Source organism: Entelurus aequoreus, linkage group LG22, assembly GCF_033978785.1.
Source record: "Entelurus aequoreus isolate RoL-2023_Sb linkage group LG22, RoL_Eaeq_v1.1, whole genome shotgun sequence".
NCBI classification, from domain to species: domain Eukaryota; kingdom Metazoa; phylum Chordata; class Actinopteri; order Syngnathiformes; family Syngnathidae; genus Entelurus; species Entelurus aequoreus.
Window position 1 is genome coordinate 22,463,428 of NC_084752.1, and position 25,116 is coordinate 22,488,543.

Below are 25,116 nucleotides of genomic sequence, written 5' to 3' on the forward strand. Positions count from 1 at the left end.
CTCCTAATCGCTAAATCCCATGAAATCTTATACGTCTAGTCTCTTACGTGAATGAGCTAAAGAATATTATTTGATGTTTTACGCTAATGTGTTAATAATTTCACACATAAGTCGCTCCTGAGTATAAGTCGCACCCCCGGCCAAAATATGAAAAAAACTGCGACTTATAGTCCGAAAAATACGGCACATAAGTATTCACAGCATTTGCTGTCTGTAGAATTTTAAGGACAAAAATTAATTTATTACATTTTAAAATAAGGTTGTACTTGTAACACACCAAAATGTGGGAAAAGTGATGCACTGTATGTATCTGTTAAAATAATCAGATGCATGGGCAATTGTGTGACTATATTATGAGACGATTATACATTTATATTGATATATATTCACAGTTACAAACGGCCCACAATAAAAACGAGTTTGACACCCCTGGTATAATATGACTATTTTAGGTCTGCAACGATTACTTGTTTAAGCTGATTATCATGATTAGAAAAAAATGTTGGTTTATATTATGTTGCTTGATTGTTTAAGTGTAACTAATAACAATTGATAAAAACCTGGACTGCATGGGAGGGCCTGGAACTTTAAAATGCATTAGAGCGTACACAGTATTTTTTTGGCAATGCACGCACGTTAAAAATGCCATTTCAACGTTGATGTGCATTTACTAGCAAAAAATAAATGGATATATGAAGGTTATGGCAATAAGAAAAATCATTGTTTATTTCAACAATATTCCCTACAATACCTATTGTGGCTATTATTGTTTTATCTGATTACTCAATTAGACTTAAATATTCCCTACAATACCTATTGTGGCTATTATTGTTTTATCTGATTACTCAATTAGACTTAAATAAACTTTATTGATCCACAAGGGAAATTGTTCCACACAGTAGCTCAGTCACAAAGGTTGGAAAGGGTAAGGCTGGAAAGGATTATAAAGGGATAAAGTAGTCAAAAAATTTACCATAGTAGCAAAATAAAAAATATAACTTGAAATATTTACATATTATATATACAGTATAACATATATACTGGTATATTATTATATTTGTATATAATATACAATATATAACAAATCCCAATTACCATGTACAATATTACAGTATATGTAATAGCTGCAGCAAAAGAAAATTAGGTAACACTTTAGTATGGGGAACATATTCACCATTAATTAGTTGCTTATTAAAGTAACAAAACTTAATTTAGAGATATTTGAACACTAGGGGAACATATAAGGGTTAGGGTTAGGATTACTAATAAGCAATAATTCTGAGGTTATTGAGGGAAGACTCTTAGTTAATGGCTTACTGGTTGTATAATAAGGCCATGCAGAATAAGGCATTAATAAGTACTTAATAATGACTAATTAAGAGCCAATATGTTACTAATTTGCATGTTAATAAGCAACTAATTAATGGTGGATATATTTTCCCCATACTAAAGTGTTACCGAAAATTATTTCCACCACAGTACTTGCCTATGGTTTGAAACCTGAGAACAGGAATACAAAAACATATAGTGTAGCCTTGAGGAGTCAGAGTGTATTGTGATTTTATTTTTTTTAATAGCTGGATTTGCAACGAGACTTGATTGAACTCAACATTCACAAAACGTTATACAAATTTAAAATCAATGCAGTAGCTCCTATAAAAAAAAAACTTAAATTACTCATTTTTGACAAGGAAAGCCACTGATTAAAAATAAACACAATCAGAAAAAACAAAACATATTATATTGAGGACGGAGCCGAGGCATGAAACACAAAATTAATATTACGAAATATCTTGGCATATTTGAGGGATGTAGAACACAATGCTGGCACATGCACACACAATGTAGAAATAATCTCATAAAAAAAAAGAAAAAAAAAGAAATTAAAAGAACGCTGCGAGGAAAAACAAATCCAACCAGAATATTGCACAGTTATCACTTGTAAACTGGAAGAACCGTCTTTAATTACTAACCCTGCAGTGCCTTTTGAAATGCATCAGTTGGCGGTGTCATTTAACACCAACAAGGCACTTAAGGAAAGAGGTTGTTCTTCATGGTGAACTGTCAGCCGGCAGTCCTTTGAAATGAAATGTCAACAGCTGGATTGTCTCGTCTCACTTCTATGTGCACACCCTCCGCTTATCGTCGAACAGTTTACGCACGGTGTAGACCTGCAGGGGCGTGGGGAGGGCGACAATCTGGTAAATGCCCAACAAGAAGCCATTGGCCATCTGGACTGTGTTGTTACCTGAGTGATGGCCACGCACAGCATCACCAGTAAACTGGCGCACGACCAGAACGAGACCCTCCACAGATTATCCTCCAGGAGGTTTCGATCCCGCGCCTCAAAGGCTCGCAGCACCGACTGCATTTGTCGACAACGCTCCAGACGCTTGTGCACGGAGTCCATGTACTCCTGGAGAAATCACACATTATTGCATATTTTGGACTTAAAACTCAAAAGATACTGATAATTATGAAATGTAACACTTTACAATGGAACCTCGATTTACAAGTCCCTCTATTTGCTAACTTTTAGATTTACGAACCATTTTATTTACCGTATTTTCCGGAGTATAAGTCGCTCTGGAGTATAAATCGCACCGGCCGAAAATGCATAATAAAGAAGGGAAAAACCATATATAAGTCGCACTGGAGTATAAGTCGCATTTTTGGGGGAAATTTATTTGATAAAACCCAACACCAAGAATAGACATTTGAAAGGCAATTTAAAATAAATAAAGAATAGTGAACAACAGGCTGAATAAGTGTACGTTATATGAGGCATAAATAACCAACTGAGAACGTGCCTGGTATGTTAACGCAACATATTATGGTAAGAGTCATTCAAATAACTATAACATATAGAACATGCTATACGTTTACCAAACAATCTGTCACTCCTAATCGCTAAATCCCATGAAATCTTATACGTGTAGTCTCTTACGTGAATGAGCTAAATAATATTATTTGATATTTTACGGTAATGTGTTAATAATTTCACACATAAGTCGCTCCTGAGTATAAGTCGCACCCCCGGCCAAACTATGAAAAAAACTGCGACATATAGTCCGAAAAATACGGTAACCAAATATGCCTCCATGTGCGAACCGTGCGTCTGTGTATGAACTAGAGGTGTAACAATTGATCAGTATGTTGATATTTCGATCTATATACCTAAATTTCAAGTACTGTATTATTCGGACTATAAGGCGCACTTAAAATCCTTTCATTTTCTCAAAACTCGACAGTGTGCCTTAACCCGGTGCGCCTACTGTACGGAATAATTTTGGTTGTGCTTACCGACCTCGAAGCTATTTTATTTGGTACATGGTGAAATGATAAGTGTGACCAGTAGATGGCAGTCACACATAAGATACGTGTAGACTGCAATATGACTCAAGTAAACAACACCAACATTTTATATGTTCCATTGAGAATATAGAACATTACACACGGCGCTCAAAAATTTATTATCAATCAATCAATCAATGTTTATTTATATAGCCCTAAATCACAAGTGTCTCAAAGGGCTGTACAAGCCACAACGACATCCTCGGTACAGAGCCCACATACGGGCAAGGAAAAACTCACCCCAGTGGGACGTCGGTGAATGACTATGAGAAACCTTGGAGAGGACCGCATATGTGGGTAACCCCCCCCCTCTAGGGGAGACCGAAAGCAACGGATGTCGAGTGGGTCTGACATAACATTGTGAAAGTCCAGTCCACAGTGGATCCAACACATCAGCGGGAGTCCAGTCCACAGCGGGGCCAACAGGAAACCATCCCGAGCGGAGACGGGTCAGCAGCGCAGAGATGTCCCCAACCGATGCACAGGCTAGTGGTCCACCCGGGGTCCCGGCTCTGGACAGCCAGCACTTCATCCATGGCCACCGGACCTATGCAACTCCCCCTCGCAAGGGACAGGGGAGAAGAGGAGAGAAGAAAAGAAACGGCAGATCAACTGGTCTAAAAAAGGGGGGGTCTATTTAAAGGCTAGATTATACAAATGAGTTTTAAGATGGGACTTAAATGCTTCTACTGAGGTAGCATCTCTAACTGTTACCGGGAGGGCATTCCAGAGTACTGGAGCCCGAATAGAAAACGCTCTATAGCCCGCAGACTTTTTTTTGGCTCTGGGAATCACTAATAAGCCGGAGTTCTTTGAACGCAGATTTCTTGTCGGGACATATGGTACAATACAATCGGCGAGATAGGCTGGAGCTAAACCGTGTAATATTTTATACGTAAGTAGTAAAACCTTAAAGTCGCATCTTAAGTGCACAGGAAGCCAGTGCAAGTGAGCCAGTATAGGCGTAATATGATCAAACTTTCTTGTTTTTGTCAAAAGCCTTGCAGCCGCATTTTGTACCAACTGTAATCTTTTAATGCTAGACATAGGGAGGCCCGAAAATAATACGTTACAGTAATCGAGACGAGACGTAACGAACGCATGAATAATGATCTCAGCGTCGCTAGTGGACAAGATGGAACGAATTTTAGCGATATTACGGAGATGAAAGAAGGCCGTTTTAGTAACACTCTTAATGTGTGACTCAAACGAGAGAGTTGGGTCGAAGATAATACCCAGATTCTTTACCGAGTCGCCTTGTTTAATTGTTTGGTTGTCAAATGTTAAGGTGGTATTATTAAATAGATGTTGGTGTCTAGCAGGACCGATAATCAGCATTTCCGTTTTCTTAGCGTTGAGTTGCAAAAAGTTAGCGGACATCCATTGTTTAATTTCATTAAGACACGCCTCCAGCTGACTACAATCCGGCGTGTTGGTCAGCTTTAGGGGCATGTAGAGTTGAGTGTCATCAGCATAACAGTGAAAGCTAACACCGTACTTGCGTATGATGTCACCCAGCGGCAGCATGTAAATACTAAAGAGTGCAGGGCCAAGAACCGAACCCTGGGGAACTCCGCACGTTACCTTGACATAGTCCGAGGTCACATTGTTATGGGTGACGCACTGCATCCTGTCAGTAAGATAAGAGTTAAACCAAGACAAGGCTAAGTCTGACATACCAATACGTGTTTTGATACGCTCTAATAAAATATTATGATCGACGGTATCGAAAGCGGCGCTAAGATCAAGAAGCAGCAACATAGATGACGCATCAGAATCCATCGTTAGCAATAGATCATTAGTCATTTTTGCGAGGGCTGTCTCCGTAGAGTGATTTGCCCTGAAACCAAATTGAAAGGGTTCACAGAGATTGTTAGTCACTAAGTGTTCATTTAGCTGCTGTGCAACAGTTTTTTCGAGAATTTTGGAAATAAACGGAAGGTGGGAGACCGGTCGGTAGTTTACCATGAGGTCAGGATCGAGGTTTTAGTACGACTTTGGTAAGCTATGAAGCCGCAACGCTTGATGGATTGTACTGTGCTTCAACATACGGGTATTATTATGGTGTGTGTGTATAAGGTAAGACATTATCTGGCGTTTTGTTTCGCAATATTATGCAAAAGCAACTTTTCTTACCATCTGGTACCTGCTGATGTGTATTTGGGATCTGCATAAGTCCTGAAAATTTGCACACGTCTGCCATTATAGTCTGTGTAGTCAATAAGCTTCTTCTTTTTCTCTATCTTCTTATTATGTGACTTTCATCCTCCGCTGTTGCCATTTCTAATATAAAGTAGTGTAAAGTTCTTACTTATATCTGTCAGTAAACTTGCCATGAAAGCGCAAAAACATACCGGTGTAGTGAGTTTATATTATTCACCCAAGGAACTTTAGTTATTAGAGAGTTCCGGTCGGACGTTTTTTCACGGGACACATTTCCGGCGTTGTTATTGCACTAGTGAGCCACGGATGAGGAGATGCTGCTCCGTTATTGATTGAAGTAAAGTCTGAATGTCATTAAAACAGTTAGCGCCATCTTTTGACACTTCTTCCACTCCCGTCCTTGCACGCTACACCGCTACAACAAAGATGACGGGGAGAAGACGCTGTCGAAGGTGAGCCACGTAAATAAGACCGCCCACAAAACGGCGCCTCCTGAAGCGACTTGAAGATGGTCTGTCTGTAAAACATAATCTATGCAACATTTTGACCAAATAACCACCATTACATGTTATGTAGACCACAAGAAAGTGTTTCACATTTAGAATATATACATATATATATATATATATATATGACCCCTTTAATGTGCCCTACAATCCGGTGTGCTTTTTGTATGAAAATAGACCTGAATAGACCCGCTCATCAGCAGTGCGTCTTATAATCAGGTGCGCCCTATGGTCCGAAAAATACGATACATCGACCTGTGTTCGGCAAGTTCTCCTTCCGGAAGATAAGTATTCATCAATGTCATCGATACTAGAACAAAGGAAAACATTGGATTCAATAACGGCAAACTTCATATGAAGTTGAGCACTTTTTTAAAAAAAAGGACGTTCACTGGAAAATATGTGCCTCCTAAAAGAGAATAAAAAATGTATTGCAAGTTATTTTTGCTTGAAATGAGCAAAATAATCTTGTTTTGGTTAGATTTCTTGAAATATGACATTATATTTAAGCTATACAAGCTTAAAAGTCATCTTAAAAATAGCAATTAAAACGTATTATTAGCTATATTTACTAGTATTGTGAAGTTTTAGGTTTCATAAGATAGTATCTTTTTCCTCATATTGCCTAAAATCAAGTTTTTAGTTTTGCTGAAAAAATACTATTCAGGGGATTGTGACTTGTATTAAGTTTGTTTAGATATTTTGCAGAAAAACGAGAACTAGAGTTTTTTCAGTATTAAGTCTATTTGCCCGCCGTCTGCGACATCGTCAAAACAAAAACGGCGAGTAGCTACGGTGGCCGAGGAAGGTCAAAACAAACGCCGAAAGACAACATCATTAATTACAACACAAGCAACTTTCAGCTACAGCACAATTGCAAAAGCCAAGACAAACGACACAACACAATAAAGTACAGCCGCAACACAACGTTAAGCCACAAAAGTATGCGACCGACACAACGGAAGTGACAGCGGAGCAAGTTACTACGGTGACGCACCGACTTCCTGAACACAACAACATTAGGCAACAAGACCGGCAGTCAAGGAGAAGTCATTTCAGTGAGAAAGAAAGAAATAGAAGAGATGGATGAAGGAGGCTATGGAAATTAGGAAGCGAGGGGCCAACACTTCTGCACATCTGGGATGCGGTTTTTCATCGGGGATGCCAGGGCGGAGAACAGATACTTTATTTAGCACAGGGGTGTCCAAAGTGCGGCCCGGGGGCCATTTGCGCCCGCAGCTAATTGTTTACCGGCCTGCCACACATTCTGCAAATACTATTGTAAAGATAAAAAAGAAGATTAAAAAAAGTGGAATGAGGTGAAATCTAACAAGAAAAAGTTGCAATGTTGACACAAAAGCTGCCGTGCAGGCTGTTTTTTTCTCTTTTGTCTTTCTTTATTTTGTTTTTTTTGCCATTGCTCAAAAAAAAGACAAAAAATCCATGTTATAATGAATTATTTTCAGGGCTCCAATTACTTCAAATATTTCACTTTAAAATGTTTTATGTGGTAAATATTGCATACATTGTGTAGTAGCCATATAAAAACATCAAAGTTTTCTTTCTCTTCCCGCATAAAACAAACAAAATAATAGTTCCAGCATAAAATTGACAGATATATCTGAAGTTGATCTCGTAACTTAAGTGTTGAAAGTAAAAGAAAAACCTAATAAAAATGTATCACTTTATGAGTGGGGCACCTTTTGGATCCCAAATATATTTAGTGATTTTTTTATTTATCTTTTCACTGTGATTACTCAAAAATATGAAAGAATTAAAATCAATGGTGTCCTGCATTATTGATCTTTTAGGGCTATAATTACTAAATACTGCATATTTCAGTTTTACTATAAAAAAACTAAGTTGTTTTTGACAGAAAAGCCATAAAACATTTGTTTTGATTTGTATTACTTTATATCAACTTGAAGTTGATATAGAGATTTAATGTAAGCGTTAAATAATTTAAAAAAAATAATAATCTGACTTATTTTTAACATTTTAATGACTGAAACCCTTTATGGTCCCCGGGACCCCTAAAGGTAAAATAAATAAAAAATGCATATATTTTGTTATGGTTTGAAAATTAAAAATATCAAAATGGCCCCCACATGCTTTAATTTTTCCGTGTGCGGCCCTCAGTGGAAAAAGTTTGGACACCCCTGATTTAGCAGGTAAATCTACTGTTCAAATCTTGGTTACTTTACTTTTACTGAAAATTACTTGAATATTGAAAATAAGAGCAGAAAAGGTTTCTTGTTGTTGATTGTACTTTATTAAAATAAGATGTGAATGCATTGGTCATTAATTGTTGTTTACTTGCTTGTTTGTGTCCATAGTGCATTAATATCTAACTCCCTTACAATAAATAAATATGGGAAACTTCACCTGCAGTGTCCAGTATTAACTAAAGTCACACGGCTTTGTTTTGATAAAAAGTTACTGAATCAATTTTAACTCACTAAATTGTTTCAGATTGTATCATTCTAAAAATATGTGATGGTTCCTAAATTGTATCAGCAGCCAGCAATATCAAAGTGAATCCTTGTTTAAAGGAAACGTTACACCCCTTGTACAAACACTTCATTCATTTTCTGTGGGGAGGTGCAGCCCTTCGCGTCACCAGTACACTACTTGTCACTTCTCCGCCTGTGTGCTTTTTCTGTGCTTTTTCACCTTTTGACAAGTTGTGTTTATCTTGCTCACTCTATAGGAGTCCCAAAAAGACAACGGACCACCACAAAAAGAAGGAAGTAATCGCTGTGGAGTTAGAAAGAAAAAAAGAACGTTCTATTGTGATAAGACCGAACTTTTCTGGAAAAAGATGCCAAAGCAGACTTATTTTACAGCGAAGGAGAAAGCACTTGTCTCTTTCAGCGCGCGCGCACACACACACACACACACACACACACACACACACACACACACACACACACACACACACACACACACACACACACACACACACACACACACACACACACACACACACACACACACACACACACACACACACACACACACACACACACACACACACACACACAGCCCTCTCCGTTGTCCCCCTTGTATTGTAGCAACATAGTTGTTAAAGTTAAGGATTTTGCATTTTCAGATCATTTGTGAGGGCACCAAAGGGACTTCTGTGTGTGCATGTTGACAGAGCAGCGCATACATCACAGTACAGCTTGTCGTTGTTGTTTTGGCTTTTACAGTACTTTATAGCACTTTATATTGTGTTTAAAGCGTGCAAACCTCCACTAAAATATGGACTTTTGTCAAGACTGGAGCCTTTTATTCATTATTGTTTCATTTGGAGAAATTTGCTTCACTCTACGAACTTTTCTATTTACCAACCGTGTTCAAGAACCAATTAAGTTCGTACATTGAGGTTCCAATGTATTTTGGTTCTCCAAGAGGGTGTTCTCGGAGTATCATTTTTATGGATGCAAAAAGAAACTACCAGCTGTAGTCAATCATGATCAGTAATAAGAATTTACCAGGCAGGACCGGCCCCTGGCATTAACACGCTATTCGGTTATTTAGGGCCACAACCACTGGGAGGGGAGGTCACTTCAGTAGCCGATCATCATACTTTGCAGGTGTTTGCTTGTTCTCCTTTGAGGGACTGGATTGCCTCATGGATACAATTAGACTTTGTTTCTACTTTCGAACATGTTGAAAAGAGAAACTGGAAATTGTGATGTATCATGTTGTATGCTTGCATGTTCGAAATAAACTCAAACTCAAACTAAAAGTCTATTCAGCAGTAAGGCAACATGTCCTTTGTAATAGTTTTAGTTCGGTTTAGCAGCATTGTGGTCGTGTCCATTCAAAAGCCCATTGAAATAATTGCTAATTTTTCATTGCTTTAAACTCATTTTAGCTCAGGGGCCGCATGGAGGAAAATCTGTGCACACGCCGGCCGGACTATTAAAATCATGGCATTAAAACTAAAAAATAAAGACAACTTCGGATTGTTTTCTTTGTCTTACTTTGGCCAAAAAATAGAACAAACACATTCTAAAAATATTACAATAAAATATACCGTATTTTTCGGACTATAAGTCGCAGTTTTTTTCATAGTTCATACTCAGGAGCGACTTATGTGTGAAATTATTAACACATTACCGTAAAATATCAAATAATATTATTTAGCTCATTCACGTAAGAGACTAGACGTATAAGATTTCATGGGATTTAGCGATTAGGAGTGACAGATTGTTTGGTAAACGTATAGCATGTTCTATATGTTATAGTTATTTGAATGACTCTTACCATAATATGTTACGTTAACATACCAGGCACGTTCTCAGTTGGTTATTTATGCCTCATATAACGTACACTTATTCTGCCTGTTGTTCACTATTCTTTATTTATTTTAAATTGCCTTTCAAATGTCTATTCTTGGTGTTGGGTTTTATCAAATACATTTCCCCAAAAAATGCGACTAATACTCCAGTGCGACTTATATATGTTTTTTTCCTTCTTTATTATGCATTTTCGGCAGGTGCGACTTATACTCCGGAGCGACTTATACTCCGAAAAATACGGTATAAAATAATACGGGTGAAGTTTAGATCCATGAAGGAAAGAAGAAAATTAAAGAATGTTTATAACTGAATAAATTTACATGTGCATAAAAATGTGTTTTCTTTTGTATTATTTCTTTTAATGAATTACCGGTAAGTAACATTTATGACAACCTTTTTCCAAAACACAATATAGAATGTGAGATATAACAGGATAATGCATACATTTAACATTTGTTTTCAAAATGGTTACAAAAAAGTGGGACCCCAAACATGTACTATATGGGACCCCATTTTTATGACTTGATGGGGTCCCTGGGACCCCATTTTGAAAATACCTATTGGTTGTATTGGTCGCTGTGGCTTGCGAGCCGGTTCTAATACTGATCAAATATCATCCCGGGGGTCATAGATGATTCATTCGCGGGCCGAATTTGGCCCGCGGGCTTGACTTTGACACCCCTGCTGTAAACACAAGTCATCTTGACAGATTTAGTTATATTTGCAGAACAGACATAGTATTTATGTTTCCCATAAATATGTCTAAAACATTAATTTGCTCATGATTTTAGCCCATTCATTGTTTTGTTTACTTTTTCAATGTATGCTAAAGCGTCATAGCAGTTCTGAATTGGCTTTTCTTCCCCCATTGGACCTACCAACCTATTGTTTCCCCTTTTCATGTAAACTTGGGACATTATCTGGAATATAAACACAAGACTATTGAACGTATTGGATTGAAACTGAATTATAGTTGACAATGTAGTCCTTTTGTTTATTGTTCATACGAGATTATTTATAATAAATACGAAGATGTGCATAATTTATAAAACATTGATCACCCCCTAGGAGTTGAGGGGAGCAGTGAGCAGCGGCGGTGGCCGCGCTCGGGAGTCATTTTGGGGATTTAACCCCCAATTCCAACCCTTGATGCTGAGTGCCGACCAGGGAGGTAATGGGTCCCATTTATATAGTCTTTGGTATGACTCTGCCGGGGTTTGAACTCACAACCTACCGATCTCAGGGCGGACACTCTAACAACAAGAGGATGGGTCAAATGTAGACAGTAATTTCACCACATCTAGTGTGTGTGTGACTATCAGTGGTACTTTAACTTAACTTAATACATCATCTAATTAGAAACATACTAGAACTGCATTTTTGTTCGTTGTGTACTTTATGCACACACTCAGGCTCCCATAGCCAAATGTACTTTTGGTCGTCACTAGTAAAACAGTAAACCCTCGTTTATCACTGTTAATTGGTTCCAGACCTTAATTATTTTTTGTTCGGCGCTGTATTGAGATGCATGTTTTTAGAAATGTTTGTGTAAATATTCCACCTCTGGAAGAAGGATGCACAATTAAAATGTCTGCCCATGATGTGTGTATGTTCTGACCACATCTGCATCTCACCCGCATGTCCTGCAACTTGTACTGCAGCATGTTTTCGTCCAGCTCCTCTACACCGCCCCACTCTTCGTCGCCGCCCACGTCTCCGCCTTGACCCGCCACGTAGAGCTCGAAGAACACCATCTTCTCCGATAAGCGGCTGAAGCTGTTGTCGAAGCACATTTGATAGTCCCCCTCCACCGTGGGCTCCACCCTGAGGAAAGAAACGGGAAGTAAAGACAACAGTGTTTGAAACAAGATGGCCGTATCCAGGTTGTGGCTGTACTTACACGTGAACTCCGTCAGAGCGCCTGGACTCTGTGACCAACAAGGTGCCCTCTGGAGAGTGGATAGTAAAGTCCACATCCATACCGGCACCTCCAATGACCTGGTACGTGCACACACAGACAATTATTTAGAGAAATTACTGGGATTGTTGAGTTGATACACACTTTTGGATCTTATTGTAGCCAAAAATAATAATAATAATAATAATGTTTAGTTTTACACATATAGACATCTGTTACCATGTTTAAGCAAAGGTCATGCTTGAAAAGTTACATTAACGAGCATGTCGAAAAATATGAAAAAAAAAGACTCCAAAATGGAATAAAAGACATTTTGTCCTCAAAATTCTACACATAATACCCTATAATGCCTTTTTTTTTTAAATTTTGCAAATATATATAAAAAAAAGAAAATCACATGTACATAAGTATTCACAGCCTTTGCTCAGTACTTTGTTTGATGCACCTTTGGCAGCAATTATAGCCTCAAGTCTTTTTGAGTATGATGCCACAAGCTTGGCACACTTATCTTTGGGCAGATTCACCCATTCTTCTTTGCCCATTGCTCTATACCAGACCTGGGTATTCTGCGGCCCGCGGGCCGCATCCGGCCCTTTGTGCACCCCTGTCCGGCCCGCGCGAGGCCAATCATAAATTACAAAATACATTTTAAAAAGTATCTATGTCGAGTGTGCAATACAACGGTGCTGCTTTTGTTTTGAAAAGCGTTATTTGTATTACTTCCGTGTGGACGTATACGCGTGTGCGATTGTGAGTGAACTGATCAGCCCATTCACAAATTACAAAATAAAGTTTAAAAAACATCTATGTCTGGACTGCCAAGTATTTCTCTACATAAATTAAAGGTAAAGCCGTGTGCTTAATTTGTGGTACACAGGTTGCTGTGTTTAAAGAATATCATTTGAATCGCCACTACATGACGAAGCACGAGGGAAAATACCGGAATGTGTCTGATGAAGCGCACGCAAGGGAGGCTGATGCGTTGATGGTAAAACTGCAAACCCAACAAGGACTTTTTGCCATATTTCACACCCCCAGAGATGCAGCTGTCAGGACAAGTTTCGTAATTTCTCACAAAAGCGCCAGAAAAAGTAAGGCGTTTTCTGACGGGGAGTTTATTAAGGAGTGTTTTTCGCTAACTTTGGATGAGAGCTGTGATGTACGTGACACCGCCCAGCTGCTCATCTTCTTACGTGGGATAACTGTCGACTTTAAATCACGGAGGAGCTGGCAGCCATGCAGTCAATTAAAGAGACAACCACAGGTAATGACTTGTTCACATAGGTAAATGCGTTTTTGGACATGTTAGGACTGAAATGGGACAAGCTGGTAGGTGTGACAATCCAATCCACTTTATTTATATAGCACATTTAAACAACAAAATGTTTCCAAAGTGCTGCACAACAATATTAAAAACAATATTCAAATATTATCCTTAGTTCCACCAATGACTGAATAAAAAGAAAAAATAATTACATATAAAACCAATTAAAATAAATAAATAAAATAAATATGATTAAAAACGATTTTTAACAACAGATGGTTGTCCAAATCTGACGGGGAAAAATGTTGGATAATGCAGGATAAAGTGACAGAAATTAACCATGTGCAGAAATGGACATTCTTGCAATGTATAGTACATCAGGAAGTGTTGTGTAAAACAGTGATAAAAATAAAACCATCAAAAGCAATCTGCTTTTGTATAAAGTTAAGTTAGGTTAAATTAAATTATTGGTATTATTATTAATTGTTATTATTATTATCATCATTATTATTTATCTTACGGTATATAAAAAATAATATTGAGCAAAATTTAATTGAAATATTGTCGTGTGGCCCTCCAGCAGTGCTCGGGTTGCTTATGCGGCCCCCGGTAAAAATTAATTGCCCACCCCTGCTCTATGCAGCACCTCTCAAGCTCCATCGGGTTGGATGAGAAACGTTGGTTTTCATCCAGGATGTCTCTGTACATTGCTGCATTCATTTTTCCTCTATCCTGACTTGTCACCCAGTTCCCGCCGCTGAAAAACATCCCCACAGCATGATGCTGCCACCACCACGCCTTACTGTAGGGTTGGTATTGGCCTGGTGATGAGCGGTGCCTGGTTTCCTCCAAACATGACACCTGGCATACATGTCAAAGAGTTCAATCTTTGTCTCATCAGACCAGATAATTTAGTTTCCCATAGTCTGAGAGTCTTTCAGGTGCATTTTGGCAAACTTTTACTAAGAAATGGCTTCCTTCAGGCCACTCTACCATACAGGCCTGATTGGTAGTGTGCTGCGGAGATAGTTGTCCTTCTGGAAGGTTGTCCTCTCTCCACGGAGGAATGCTGTAGCTCTGACAAGAGTGACCTTCGGGTTCTTGGTCACCTTCCTGACTATCCATCCATCCATCCATCTTCTTCCGCTTATCCGAGGTCGGGTCGTGGGGGCAGCAGCCTAAGCAGGGAAGCCCAGACTTCCCTCTCCCCAGCCACTTCGTCCAGCTCCTCCCGGGGGATCCTGAGGCGTTCCCAGGCCAGCCGGGAAAGATAGTCTTCCCAACGTGTCCTGGGTCTTCCCCATGGCCTCCTACAGGTCGGACGTGCCCGAAACACCTCCCTTGGGAGGCGTTCGGGTGGCATCCTGACCAGATGCCCGAACCACCTCATCTGGCTCCTCTCCATGTGAAGGAGCGGCAGCTTTACTTTGAGCTCCCCCCGGATGACAGAGCTTTTCACCCTATCTCTAAGGGAGAGCCCCGCCACCCGGCGGAGGAAACTCATTTCAGCCGCTTGTACCCGTGAACTTGTCCTTTCGGTCATGACCCAAAGCTCATGACCATAGGTGAGGATGGGAACGTAGATCGACCGGTAAATTGAGAGCTTTGCCTTCCGGCTCAGCTCCTTCTTCACCACAACAGATCGATACAGTGTCCGCATTACTGAAGACGCCGCACCGATCCGCCTGTCGATCTCACGATCCACTCTTCCCTCACTCGTGAACAAGACTCCGAGGTACTTGAACTCCTCCACTTGGGGCAAGATCTCCTCCCCAACCCGGAGATGGCACTCCACCCTCTTCCGGGCGAGACCCATGGACTCGGACTTGGAGGTGCTGATTCCCATCCCAGTCGCTTCACATTCGGCTGCGAACCGATCCAGTGAGAGCTGAAGATCCTGGCCAGATGAAGCCATCAGGACCACATCATCTGCAAAAAGCAGAGACCTAATCCTGCAGCCACCAAACGCCCTGACTGCGCCTACAAATTCTGTCCATAAAGGTTATGAACAGAATCGGTGACAAAGGGCAGCCTTGGCGGAGTCCAACCCTCACTGGAAACAGGTCCGACTTACTGACGGCAATGCGGACCAAGCTCTGACACTGATCATACAGGGAGCGGACCGCCACAATAAGACAGTCCGTTATGCCATACTCTCTCCACAGGTCGAATGCCTTCTCCAAGTCCACAAAGCACATGTAGACTGGTTGGGCAAACTCCCATGCACCCTCAAGGACCCTGCCGAGAGTATAGAGCTGGTCCACAGTTCCACGACCAGGACGAAAACCACACTGTTCCTCCTGAATCCGAGGTTCGACTATCCGGTGTAGTCTCCTCTCCAGTACACCTGAATAGACCTTACCGGGAAGGCTGAGGAGTGTGATCCCACGATAGTTGGAACACACCCTCCGGTTCCCCTTCTTATAGAGAGGAACCACCACCCCGGTCTGCCAATCCAGAGGTACCGCCCCCGATGTCCACGCGATGTTGCCTTCCTGACTAGACCAAGATGAATGCAGCAATGTACAGAGACATCCTGGATGAAAAGAAACACTTCCCATCCAACCTGATGGAGCTTGAGAAGTGCTGCAAAGAAGAATGGGAGAAAATTCCCAAAGATAAGTGTGCCAAGCTTGTGGCATCGTATTAAAAAATACTTGAGACTCTAATTGCATCCAAAAGTGCATCAACAAAGTATTGAGAAAAGGCCGTGAACACTTAAATACATGTGATTTTGTTAGGTTTTCAATTTTTTAAAATAAATTAGCAAAATAAAAAAATAAAAACTTTGTATTGTCATTATGTGGAAAAAGTGAAGCATTGTAATTCTACCTGCATTTCTACAACCACTGGCAAAAATTATGGAATCACCAGTCTTGGAGGATGTTCATTCACTTGTTTATATTTTGTAGGAAAATAGCAGATAAACGACATGACATGAAACTATAGTAATTTCAAATGACTTTTACATATACATCATTATATATACAATCTTATATCTATGTCAACACACAAACATATTTAACATATATATATATATATATATATATCACACACACACACACACACACACACACATACATATTTAGATATATACAGTATATACGCTACCGTTCAGAAGTTTGGGGTCACCCAAACAATTTTGTGGAATAGCCTTCATTTCTAAGAACATGATTAGACTGTCGAGTCTCAGATGAAAGTTCTCTCTTTCTGGCCATTTTGAGTGTTTAATTGACCCCACAAATGTGATGCTCCAGAAACTCAATCTGCTCAAAGGAAGGTTAGTTTTGTAGCTTCTGTAACGAGCTAAACTGTTTTCAGATGTGTGAACATGATTGCACAAGGGTTTTCTAATCATCAATTAGCCTTCTGAGCCAATGAGCAAACACATTGTACCATTAGAACACTGGAGTGATAGTTGCTGGAAATGGGCCTCTATACACCTATGTAGATATTGCACCAAAAACCAGACATTTGCAGCTAGAATAGTCATTTACCACATTAGCAATGTATAGAGTGTATTTCTTTAAAGTTAAGACTAGTTTAAAGTTATCTTCATTGAAAAGTACAGTGCTTTTCCTTCAAAAATAAGGACATTTCAATGTGACCCCAAACTTTTGAACGGTAGTGTATATTTAGATATATACAGTATATATATATATACATATATATTCAACATTGTAAATGTATATAATGTATATAAACACATATATATATACACATTTATATACATACATATACACACACACATACATATATATATATATATATATATATATATATATATATATATATATATATATATATATATACACACATAAAGCACATATGTGTTAAAATGCTTTATGTGCTTCAAAGTATTATTGACGTAGTACATAAGAAATAACGTTCTAACCGTCAGCTAGGGCCGTACCGAGCACACATGACAGTTACCTGATATTCCACCTCCATCGTACCGTTCTGTATTGCCCTCTGAAAGAAACAATCGGATTTCCCGGCTTGCAACAAGAACGTGAACTCGCTGCCTTCCTCTCCGTAAGCGCAAACGTCCCTAAGGCAACAGCCGACCACTGCAAGGACAAGCAGCCGTGCTCCGCCGCTAAGATCCATGCCGAAAAGAGGTGGTCAAACGGGGCTACATGCCACACTAGACATTCCTTGATCTCTTTTCCTTCTTCCGCAGGAGAACTTTGTCGTGCAGTGATTGGGTGAAGCCTCTAGAGTCACGTGACGTCGCTGACCAATCACAGGAGAAAACGATACCACCCTCAACCAATCACTTCCGAAGTGAGTTGTTGACATGATTGACATCATGGAATATCAATAATAGATAGATAGATAGATAGATAGATAGATAGATAGATAGATAGATAGATAGATAGATAGATAGATAGATAGATAGATAGATAGATAGATAGATAGATAGATAGATAGATAGATAGATAGATAGATAGTACTTATTGATTCCTTCAAGAGAGTTCCCTTAGGAAAATTAAAATTCCAGCAGCAGTGTACAAAATTGAGATCGAATTTAAAAAGTAAAAAGTAAATAATGGAAACAAAATAGAAAAATATTACAATAGAATAAAAATAAAAAGCAACAATGAGAATACAAATATAACAATAAATTAAGAATATAACAAGAGAAACTAGGCAGTAGTGACCGTGTTATGAAAAAAGTATAAATAATAACATGAAACAAGGAATTGATACAATTAATACATAATTAAAATAACTAATAGATCAAATACAGTAATTATATATTTAATCCATATTATTTTATTTAAATAATAATTTAAATAAATATTTACTTAATTATTTATTTATTTATTTTTTGGTTTTCCCATTTGACCCCTAAATATGTTTGCAGAACAACTTGCTTTACTGTAATATTCTTTTGTGAAACTGCCCGGAAACGGCGACCTGGCCAGGGTGTACCCACCCTTCCGCCCGTGTGCAGCTGGGATAGGCTCCGGCACCCCCAGCCACCCCATAAGGGACAAGCGGTAGGAAATGGATGGATGAATAATCTCAATGGGATTTTTTTTCCAGGTTAAATAAAACAAACATCAACGTAGTCTCAATTTACAAATACAACTATTTTGCAACATTGTCTCAAAGTCACTGTGGAGGGAGAGTGTGATCAGCGCGCCTGCAGGAGCAAAGGTCACCGCCTCTGTCGATGGTGTTGAGGGCGGAGCACCATCGGCTAGGGGCGGGGCATGTGCTGACGGCGAGACACAGCTGGCAGGTGATTAGATTTCACAGGTGGTACGTGGTAATCTAATCATCTATTGTCTTTAAGGAGAGGTTGGTGGGAGAGACTGGAGAGAAAACGTCTGAAAAGTTTGTTAATTGATATACATGCACATTAAAACTTTGCTGAAACGGCACGCCTTGCTCCTGCGACGTGAGTAAACGTGGAACGCGTAGGAAACGACTTCCACAGTCACTTTTAAAGGACATGAATGTAAAATCAACGTATCGACGTCTTGTGCCTGCTGGGTTACGGTTGCGGCTTGGCATTGTTGGCGTGACTCCAGGATGCAGAGAAGGCAGGCGGTGTGGGAGCAAAAGGTACCAGGAAATAAAGCAAAATAGGAGAAAGAGCACCGTGTGTGGGTAAAACAGTCAACCACCCGTGAAAATGCAAAAGAGAAGCAAAGTTACTCATGAAATAAAAAACGGAGGTGTGCACTAACTAATGCACCAGCTTCGTCTGAACTGTGGCACGGGCATATAAAACCATCAGATGGTGACTGTCAACAGGTGAGTGTCTTGATCACCAAAGGGAGGCAGGTGTGTCAATCAGCGCTCCACAGTGGCTTGGCCGAGGCAGGGAAACCGCACAGGAAGTGGAAAAACAAGGAGGAAGGAGTGCTGACGTTGAAAATAACACAAAACACTGGGAAATAATACACAAACCCAAAACAGTCATGAATAATCGTGACACTTAGGTCAGGAAACACGCTTTCATTCAGTAGTCCATGAACTTGTTTATTTGCTCCATGGTCTCAAACCACCTCAAGTCCTTACAGAGGAACTGCCTTTTTGGGGGGATTTTTGCCAAATGATTGGCATAATTCCAATCCTTGTGTAGGAGAAGAACACATTTTTTTTTTGCATTTCATGCATTCTAACCATTAAATAAATGCGAGCAAAAGTCTGCTTTCAATGGAGCCTATATGGGCGTCGCTCTATTCTGCCTATAAAGCCCTTAAAATTACGTATTTTGGTCATTCTAACCATTCGCGGCGCATTCATTTCACAAACGCATCACAACATTCGCTTTTTCCTTCAACAACAACACCGATCATTACTCACAGCAGACATCATGAGAGCCAACCAACATAATAAAACATCACTTACTTACAATGTCTGCTGTCACAGGGATGCCAACGGCTATGATGCTGATATATTCCCATTTGGATGAAGAATGACTCATAATCCTCGCGTAGAGGAGTGGGAACCAAGCCTCTTTTCGGGTCTTTTCCGCTATATCCGGGTCTAAGTTGGCTGTCAAAGTTGACCAACTTGTCGGATTATGTCCTCCTCCTTCTACTATCAAGGCCATGCCATGGAAACCCACTCCATGAAGCTCTCTGCGTACTGTATGTGGGCTAATTGGAAGGTCTTATGAAGTTTGGAGCTCTGTGGCAACCAGTGGCGTGCGGTGACGTTCATGTCAGGTGAGGCACTGACTTCATCACAGTCAGATTTACAAACATATGAACCCTAAAGAGTATCTTATTCACAATTTGATTGGCAGCAGTTAACGGGTTATGTTTAAAAGCTCATACCAGCATTCTTCCCTGCTTGGCACTCAGCATCAAGGGTTGGAATTGGGGGTTAAATCACCAAAAATTATTCCCAGGCATGGCGCCGCTGCTGCCCACTGCTCCCCTCACCTCCCAGGGGGTGAACAAGGGGATGGGTCAAATGCAGAGTACAAATTTCACCACACCTAGTGTGTGTGTGACAATCCTTGGTACTTTAACCTAACTTTAACTTTACACTTACAAACTGTAGCACACAATAACGCACATTTAATTAAAAAAACGTTATCATGGTCTTACCTTTACTTATAAATGCGGGAGCGTTGTGAATGAATGAAATATGAAATCCGCGCTGCATTCTGCAGGTGTACCTAATGTTGTGTCCCTGTTCACGGCTCCTCCGGCGCGCCGCGCGAGCATTGTTGTTTTTGCACTTTTTGGCTTCTTGTTAAGTGACTTTTTTTGGGTGGATTCGGTCTTGCACGTGGAGGGTTTGGATGTGGGCTTTGGTTGGTGTGGCGCTCCCGTCGGGCGGTGCATTCTGCGGCGGGAGTGTTAACCGGCACCAGGAGGCGGGGTTATGAGACGAGCCTCACACAGTGTGTCTTGGCAGCAGTTTTATGATCGCTCAGCACTAAAAATACGTTACACACATACAGTTGTTGACAAAATACACTGTACATTATATACCTCAGCTAACTAAACTATGGAAATGTATAATATAATTCATATAGCAATACGGTCTCACTGCACAGCAGGCCAGCAGTTAGCCGAGTCATTGCGCACAATCCATGTTGAGGGCGAGGCACAACGCAGTGACGTGCCTCAACTGGCTGCTGACACCGCACCGTCTCTTCTCAGTATTTGAACGGCAAATGTGAAAATAAAAATAAAAATAATCTAAAACTGGTGAAGTTAAATGGAAAATAACTTTAGTATAATCACTGGATACATATAACAATTTAATGTTTTTTTTTTTCTTTTTCTTTTTTTTTCTTTCCATGATGGCAGGTGAGGCCGTGCCTCCCCTGCCTCTAGTGACTGCACGCCACTGGTAGCAACTGACTGTGCAGAAAGTGTTTGCACTATGCACTTCAGCATCGGCTGACCCCACTCTGTCAGTTTACGTGGCCTACCACTTGGTGGCTGACTTGTTGTTGTTCCCAAACTCTTTAATTTTCTTATAATAAAGTTGACTTTGGAATATTTAGGAGCGAGGAAATTTCACGACTGGATTTGTTGCACAGGTGGCATCCTATGACAGTTCCACGCTGGGAATCACTGAGCTCCTGAGAGCGGCCCATTCTTTCACAAATTTTTGTAGAAACAATCTCCATGCCTAAGTGCTTGATTTTGTACACCGGGCCAAGTGATTAGGACTAGAGATGTCCGATAATATCGGACTGCCGATATTATCGGCCGATAAATGCTTTAAAATGTAATGTCGGAATTTGTCGGTATCGGTTTCAAAATTATCGGTATCGGTTTCAAAAAGTGAAATGTATGACTTTTTAAAAACGCAGCTGTACGGAGTGGTACACGGACGTAGGGAGAAGTACAGAGCGCCAATAAACCTTAAAGGCACTGCTTTTGTGTGCCGGCCCAGTCACATAATATCTACGGCTTTTCACACACACATACAGGTCACACTGAGGGTGGCCGTATAAACAACTTTAACACGGTTACAAATATGCGCCACACTGTGAACCCACACCAAACAAGAATGACAAACACATTTCGGGAGAACATCCGCACCGTAACACAACATAAACACAGCAGAACAAATACCCAGAACCCCTTGCAGCACTAACTCTTCCGAGACGCTACAATATAACAACAACCTCTCCCAGGGAGAGCATGTCCCAAATTCCAAGCTGCTGTTTTGAGGCATGTTAAAAAAAATAATGCACTTTGTGACTTCAATAATAAATATGGCAGTGCCATGTTGGCATTTTTTTCCATAACTTGAGTTGATTTATTTTGGAAAACCTTGTTACATTGTTTAATGCATCCAGCGGGGCATCACAACAAAATTAGGCATCATAATGTGTTAATTCCACGACTGTATATATCGGTATCGGTTGATATCGGAATCAGTAATTAAATGGTAAATGGGTTATACGTGTATAGCGTTTTTCTAACTTCAAGGTACTCAAAGCGCTTTGACACTATTTCCACATTCACCCATTCACACACACATTCACACACTGATGGCGGGAGCTGCCATGCAAGGCCCTAACCACGACCCATCAGGAGCAAGGGCGAAGTGTCTTGCTCAAGGACACAACAGACGTGACAAGGTTGGTAGAAGGTGGGGATTGAACCAGGAACCCTAAGGTTCCTGGCACGGCCACTCTCCCAACTGCACCACGCCAATTAAGAGTTGGACAATATCGGAATATCGGCAAAAAAGCCATTATCGGACATCTCTAATTAGGACACCTGATTCTCGTCATTTGGATGGGTGGCCAAATACTTTTGGCAATATAGTGTAGCAATATTATGACATGCTGTCACCACTGGGACTCCATACTGTACTTTCTTACAAATGGGTGCATTGGACAACACCCATTGGAGGCCACCACAACTACACACTTCCTTCTGTCCTCCCTGCGTCTTTATCTCCATAGAACACACGTTTTGTGTGTGTGTGTGTGTGTGTGTGTGTGTGTGTGTGTGTGTGTGTGTGTGTGTGTGTGTGCTGTCATAAAGTTTGGCTTCGGCATGTGGCGCCAATCCCGTTGAACTGTTCCCCACAACAACAAAATAAAGTGAATGCCACACTTTATTGAGCGTACTGTATGTCTGTGAAGGAAATAACGGAAGACATCATGCAACAGCGTATGACCACAGGCCTGCAGCTCCAACCTCCCACTCAATGAAGGAGGTTGGTGCTGGCACACCTAAGAACCGCAGGTATGTGCAGCATGCAATTTAAATACCGGCCCCATGAGAGAGTGGTTGACGCAATTAAATACCTGCTGCTCACAGGTTTATTTCGTAATTTTAAGACGTACAAAAAAATCCACAATGAGTCAAGACAAATTATAGTTTAAAAAAGGTTTGTCCTACGTCAGTGCAATTTTCATACTAGGCCCTTGTGAGAGTGGATGACATAATAAAAAAAACCTGTTGCTCATAGATGTATTATTAGAATATATATTAATACTAACGAAACACTCCCGATGAGTCCAGACAACTTATTGTGTTGAGCATAGTTTGTTACGCATTAATCATTGCTGATAATCATAGTGCACATAGGTCACATTTAATCAAGGCCAGATTTGGCCCCCCAAATCATTTTCTGTGGTCCGCAAAAGCCTGGAAATGATGTGCACCAACAAAGCCCTTAAAGGCCTACTGAAATGAATTTTTTTTATTTAAACGGGGATAGCAGATCTATTCTATGTGTCATACTTGATCATTTCGCGATATTGCCATATTTTTGCTGAAAGAATTTAGTATAGAACAACGACGATAAAGATTGCAACTTTTGGTATCTGATCAAAAAAAGGCTTGCCCCTACCGGAAGTAGCGTGACGTAGTCAGTTGAACATATACGCAAAGTTCCCTATTGTTTACAATGATGGCCGCATGAAGTGAGAGAGATTCGGACCGAGAAAGCGACAATTTCCCCATTAATTTGAGCGAGGATGAAAGATTTGTGGATGAGTAAAGTGCAAGTGAAGGACTAGTGGGGAGTTGAAGCTATTCAGATAGGGAAGATGCTGTGAGAGCCGGGGGTGACCTGATATTCAGCTGGGAATGACTACAACAGTAAATAAACACAAGACATATATATACTCTATTAGCCACAACACAACCAGGCTTATATTTAATATGCCACAAATTAATCCTGCATAATAACACCTGCGTGTTTGTTATGCTAGCTCCTAGCTCCTCTGCTAGCTCCTAGCTCCATAGAACACGCCAATACAATTCAAACACCTGATCAACACACACAATCACTCAGCCCAAAAGACCGTTCACCTAACCCAAGGTTCATAAAGCTTATATATTTTAAAAAAGTTACGTACATACGCAAAAAAAAAGCCAAAGCTGCATACTCACAGTAGCACGTCTGCGTCTTTGTCATCCAAATCAAAGTAATCCTGGTAAGAGTCTGTGTTGTCCCAGTTCTCTACAGGCGTCTGTGTATCGAAGTCAAAAGTCCTCCTGGTTAGAGTCTCTGTTATCCGAGTTCTTCCATCTTGACTGCATCTTTCGGGAATGTAAACAAAGAAGCGCCGGCTGTGTACTGTTGTTGCTGACTACGTTCGAAAAATACGTCCATTTCGCACCGACAACTTTCTTCTTTGCTTGCTCGGCTTCCTTCTCCATAATGCAATGAACATGATTGAAACAGATTCACGAACACAGATGTCCAGAATACTGTGGAATTATGAAATGAAAATAGAGCTTTTTCGTATTGGCTTCAATGTGGAAGGCATACCCGTGTTCGCCGGTCTACGTCACGCGCATACGTCATCCTCAGAGGCGTTTCGAACCGGAAGTTTAGCGGCAAATTTAAAATGTCACTTTATAAGTTAACCCGGCCGTATTGGCATGTGTTATAATGTTAAGATTTCATCATTGATATATAAACTATCAGACTGCGTGGTCGGTAGTAGTGGGTTTCAGTAGGCCTTTAATCTCTCTTACTAAAGATATTCATTCTTTCAATTTTGACAGTAAAATTGCATGTAGTGCATACAATTGCATGTCTTTTAAACTTAAGAACAATCCCACCATGCAAAAAACACTATATCAACACAAGGGTGTCCAAAGTGCGGCCCTCAGCCTGTCCTGGGGGGGTCGCCTGGTT

At 40.3% G+C, this 25,116-nt stretch overlaps 2 protein-coding genes across 2 annotated transcripts in view; one reads left to right on the forward strand and one right to left on the reverse strand.

Annotated features, from left to right (window-relative positions):
• Positions 1-1,543: 1,543 nt before the first annotated feature.
• On the reverse strand, positions 1,544-17,703 carry tmed1b (transmembrane p24 trafficking protein 1b). Its single transcript, XM_062032402.1, has 5 exons — positions 17,449-17,703; positions 12,234-12,331; positions 11,968-12,157; positions 2,249-2,416; positions 1,544-2,171 (listed from the first exon to the last, which is right to left on the reverse strand). Exons 1-5 carry the CDS (start codon positions 17,623-17,625, stop codon positions 2,121-2,123), a joined length of 684 nt encoding a protein of 227 aa, XP_061888386.1. The 5' UTR covers positions 17,626-17,703; the 3' UTR covers positions 1,544-2,120.
• LOC133639229 (tumor necrosis factor ligand superfamily member 14-like) overlaps positions 17,699-25,116 on the forward strand; it is a 36,039-nt gene continuing 28,621 nt past the window's right edge. Inside the window, exon 1 of the mRNA XM_062032400.1 lies at positions 17,699-17,802. The gene's annotated coding sequence lies outside the window, so the exon portion shown is untranslated. The remainder of the gene's footprint in view (positions 17,803-25,116) is intronic.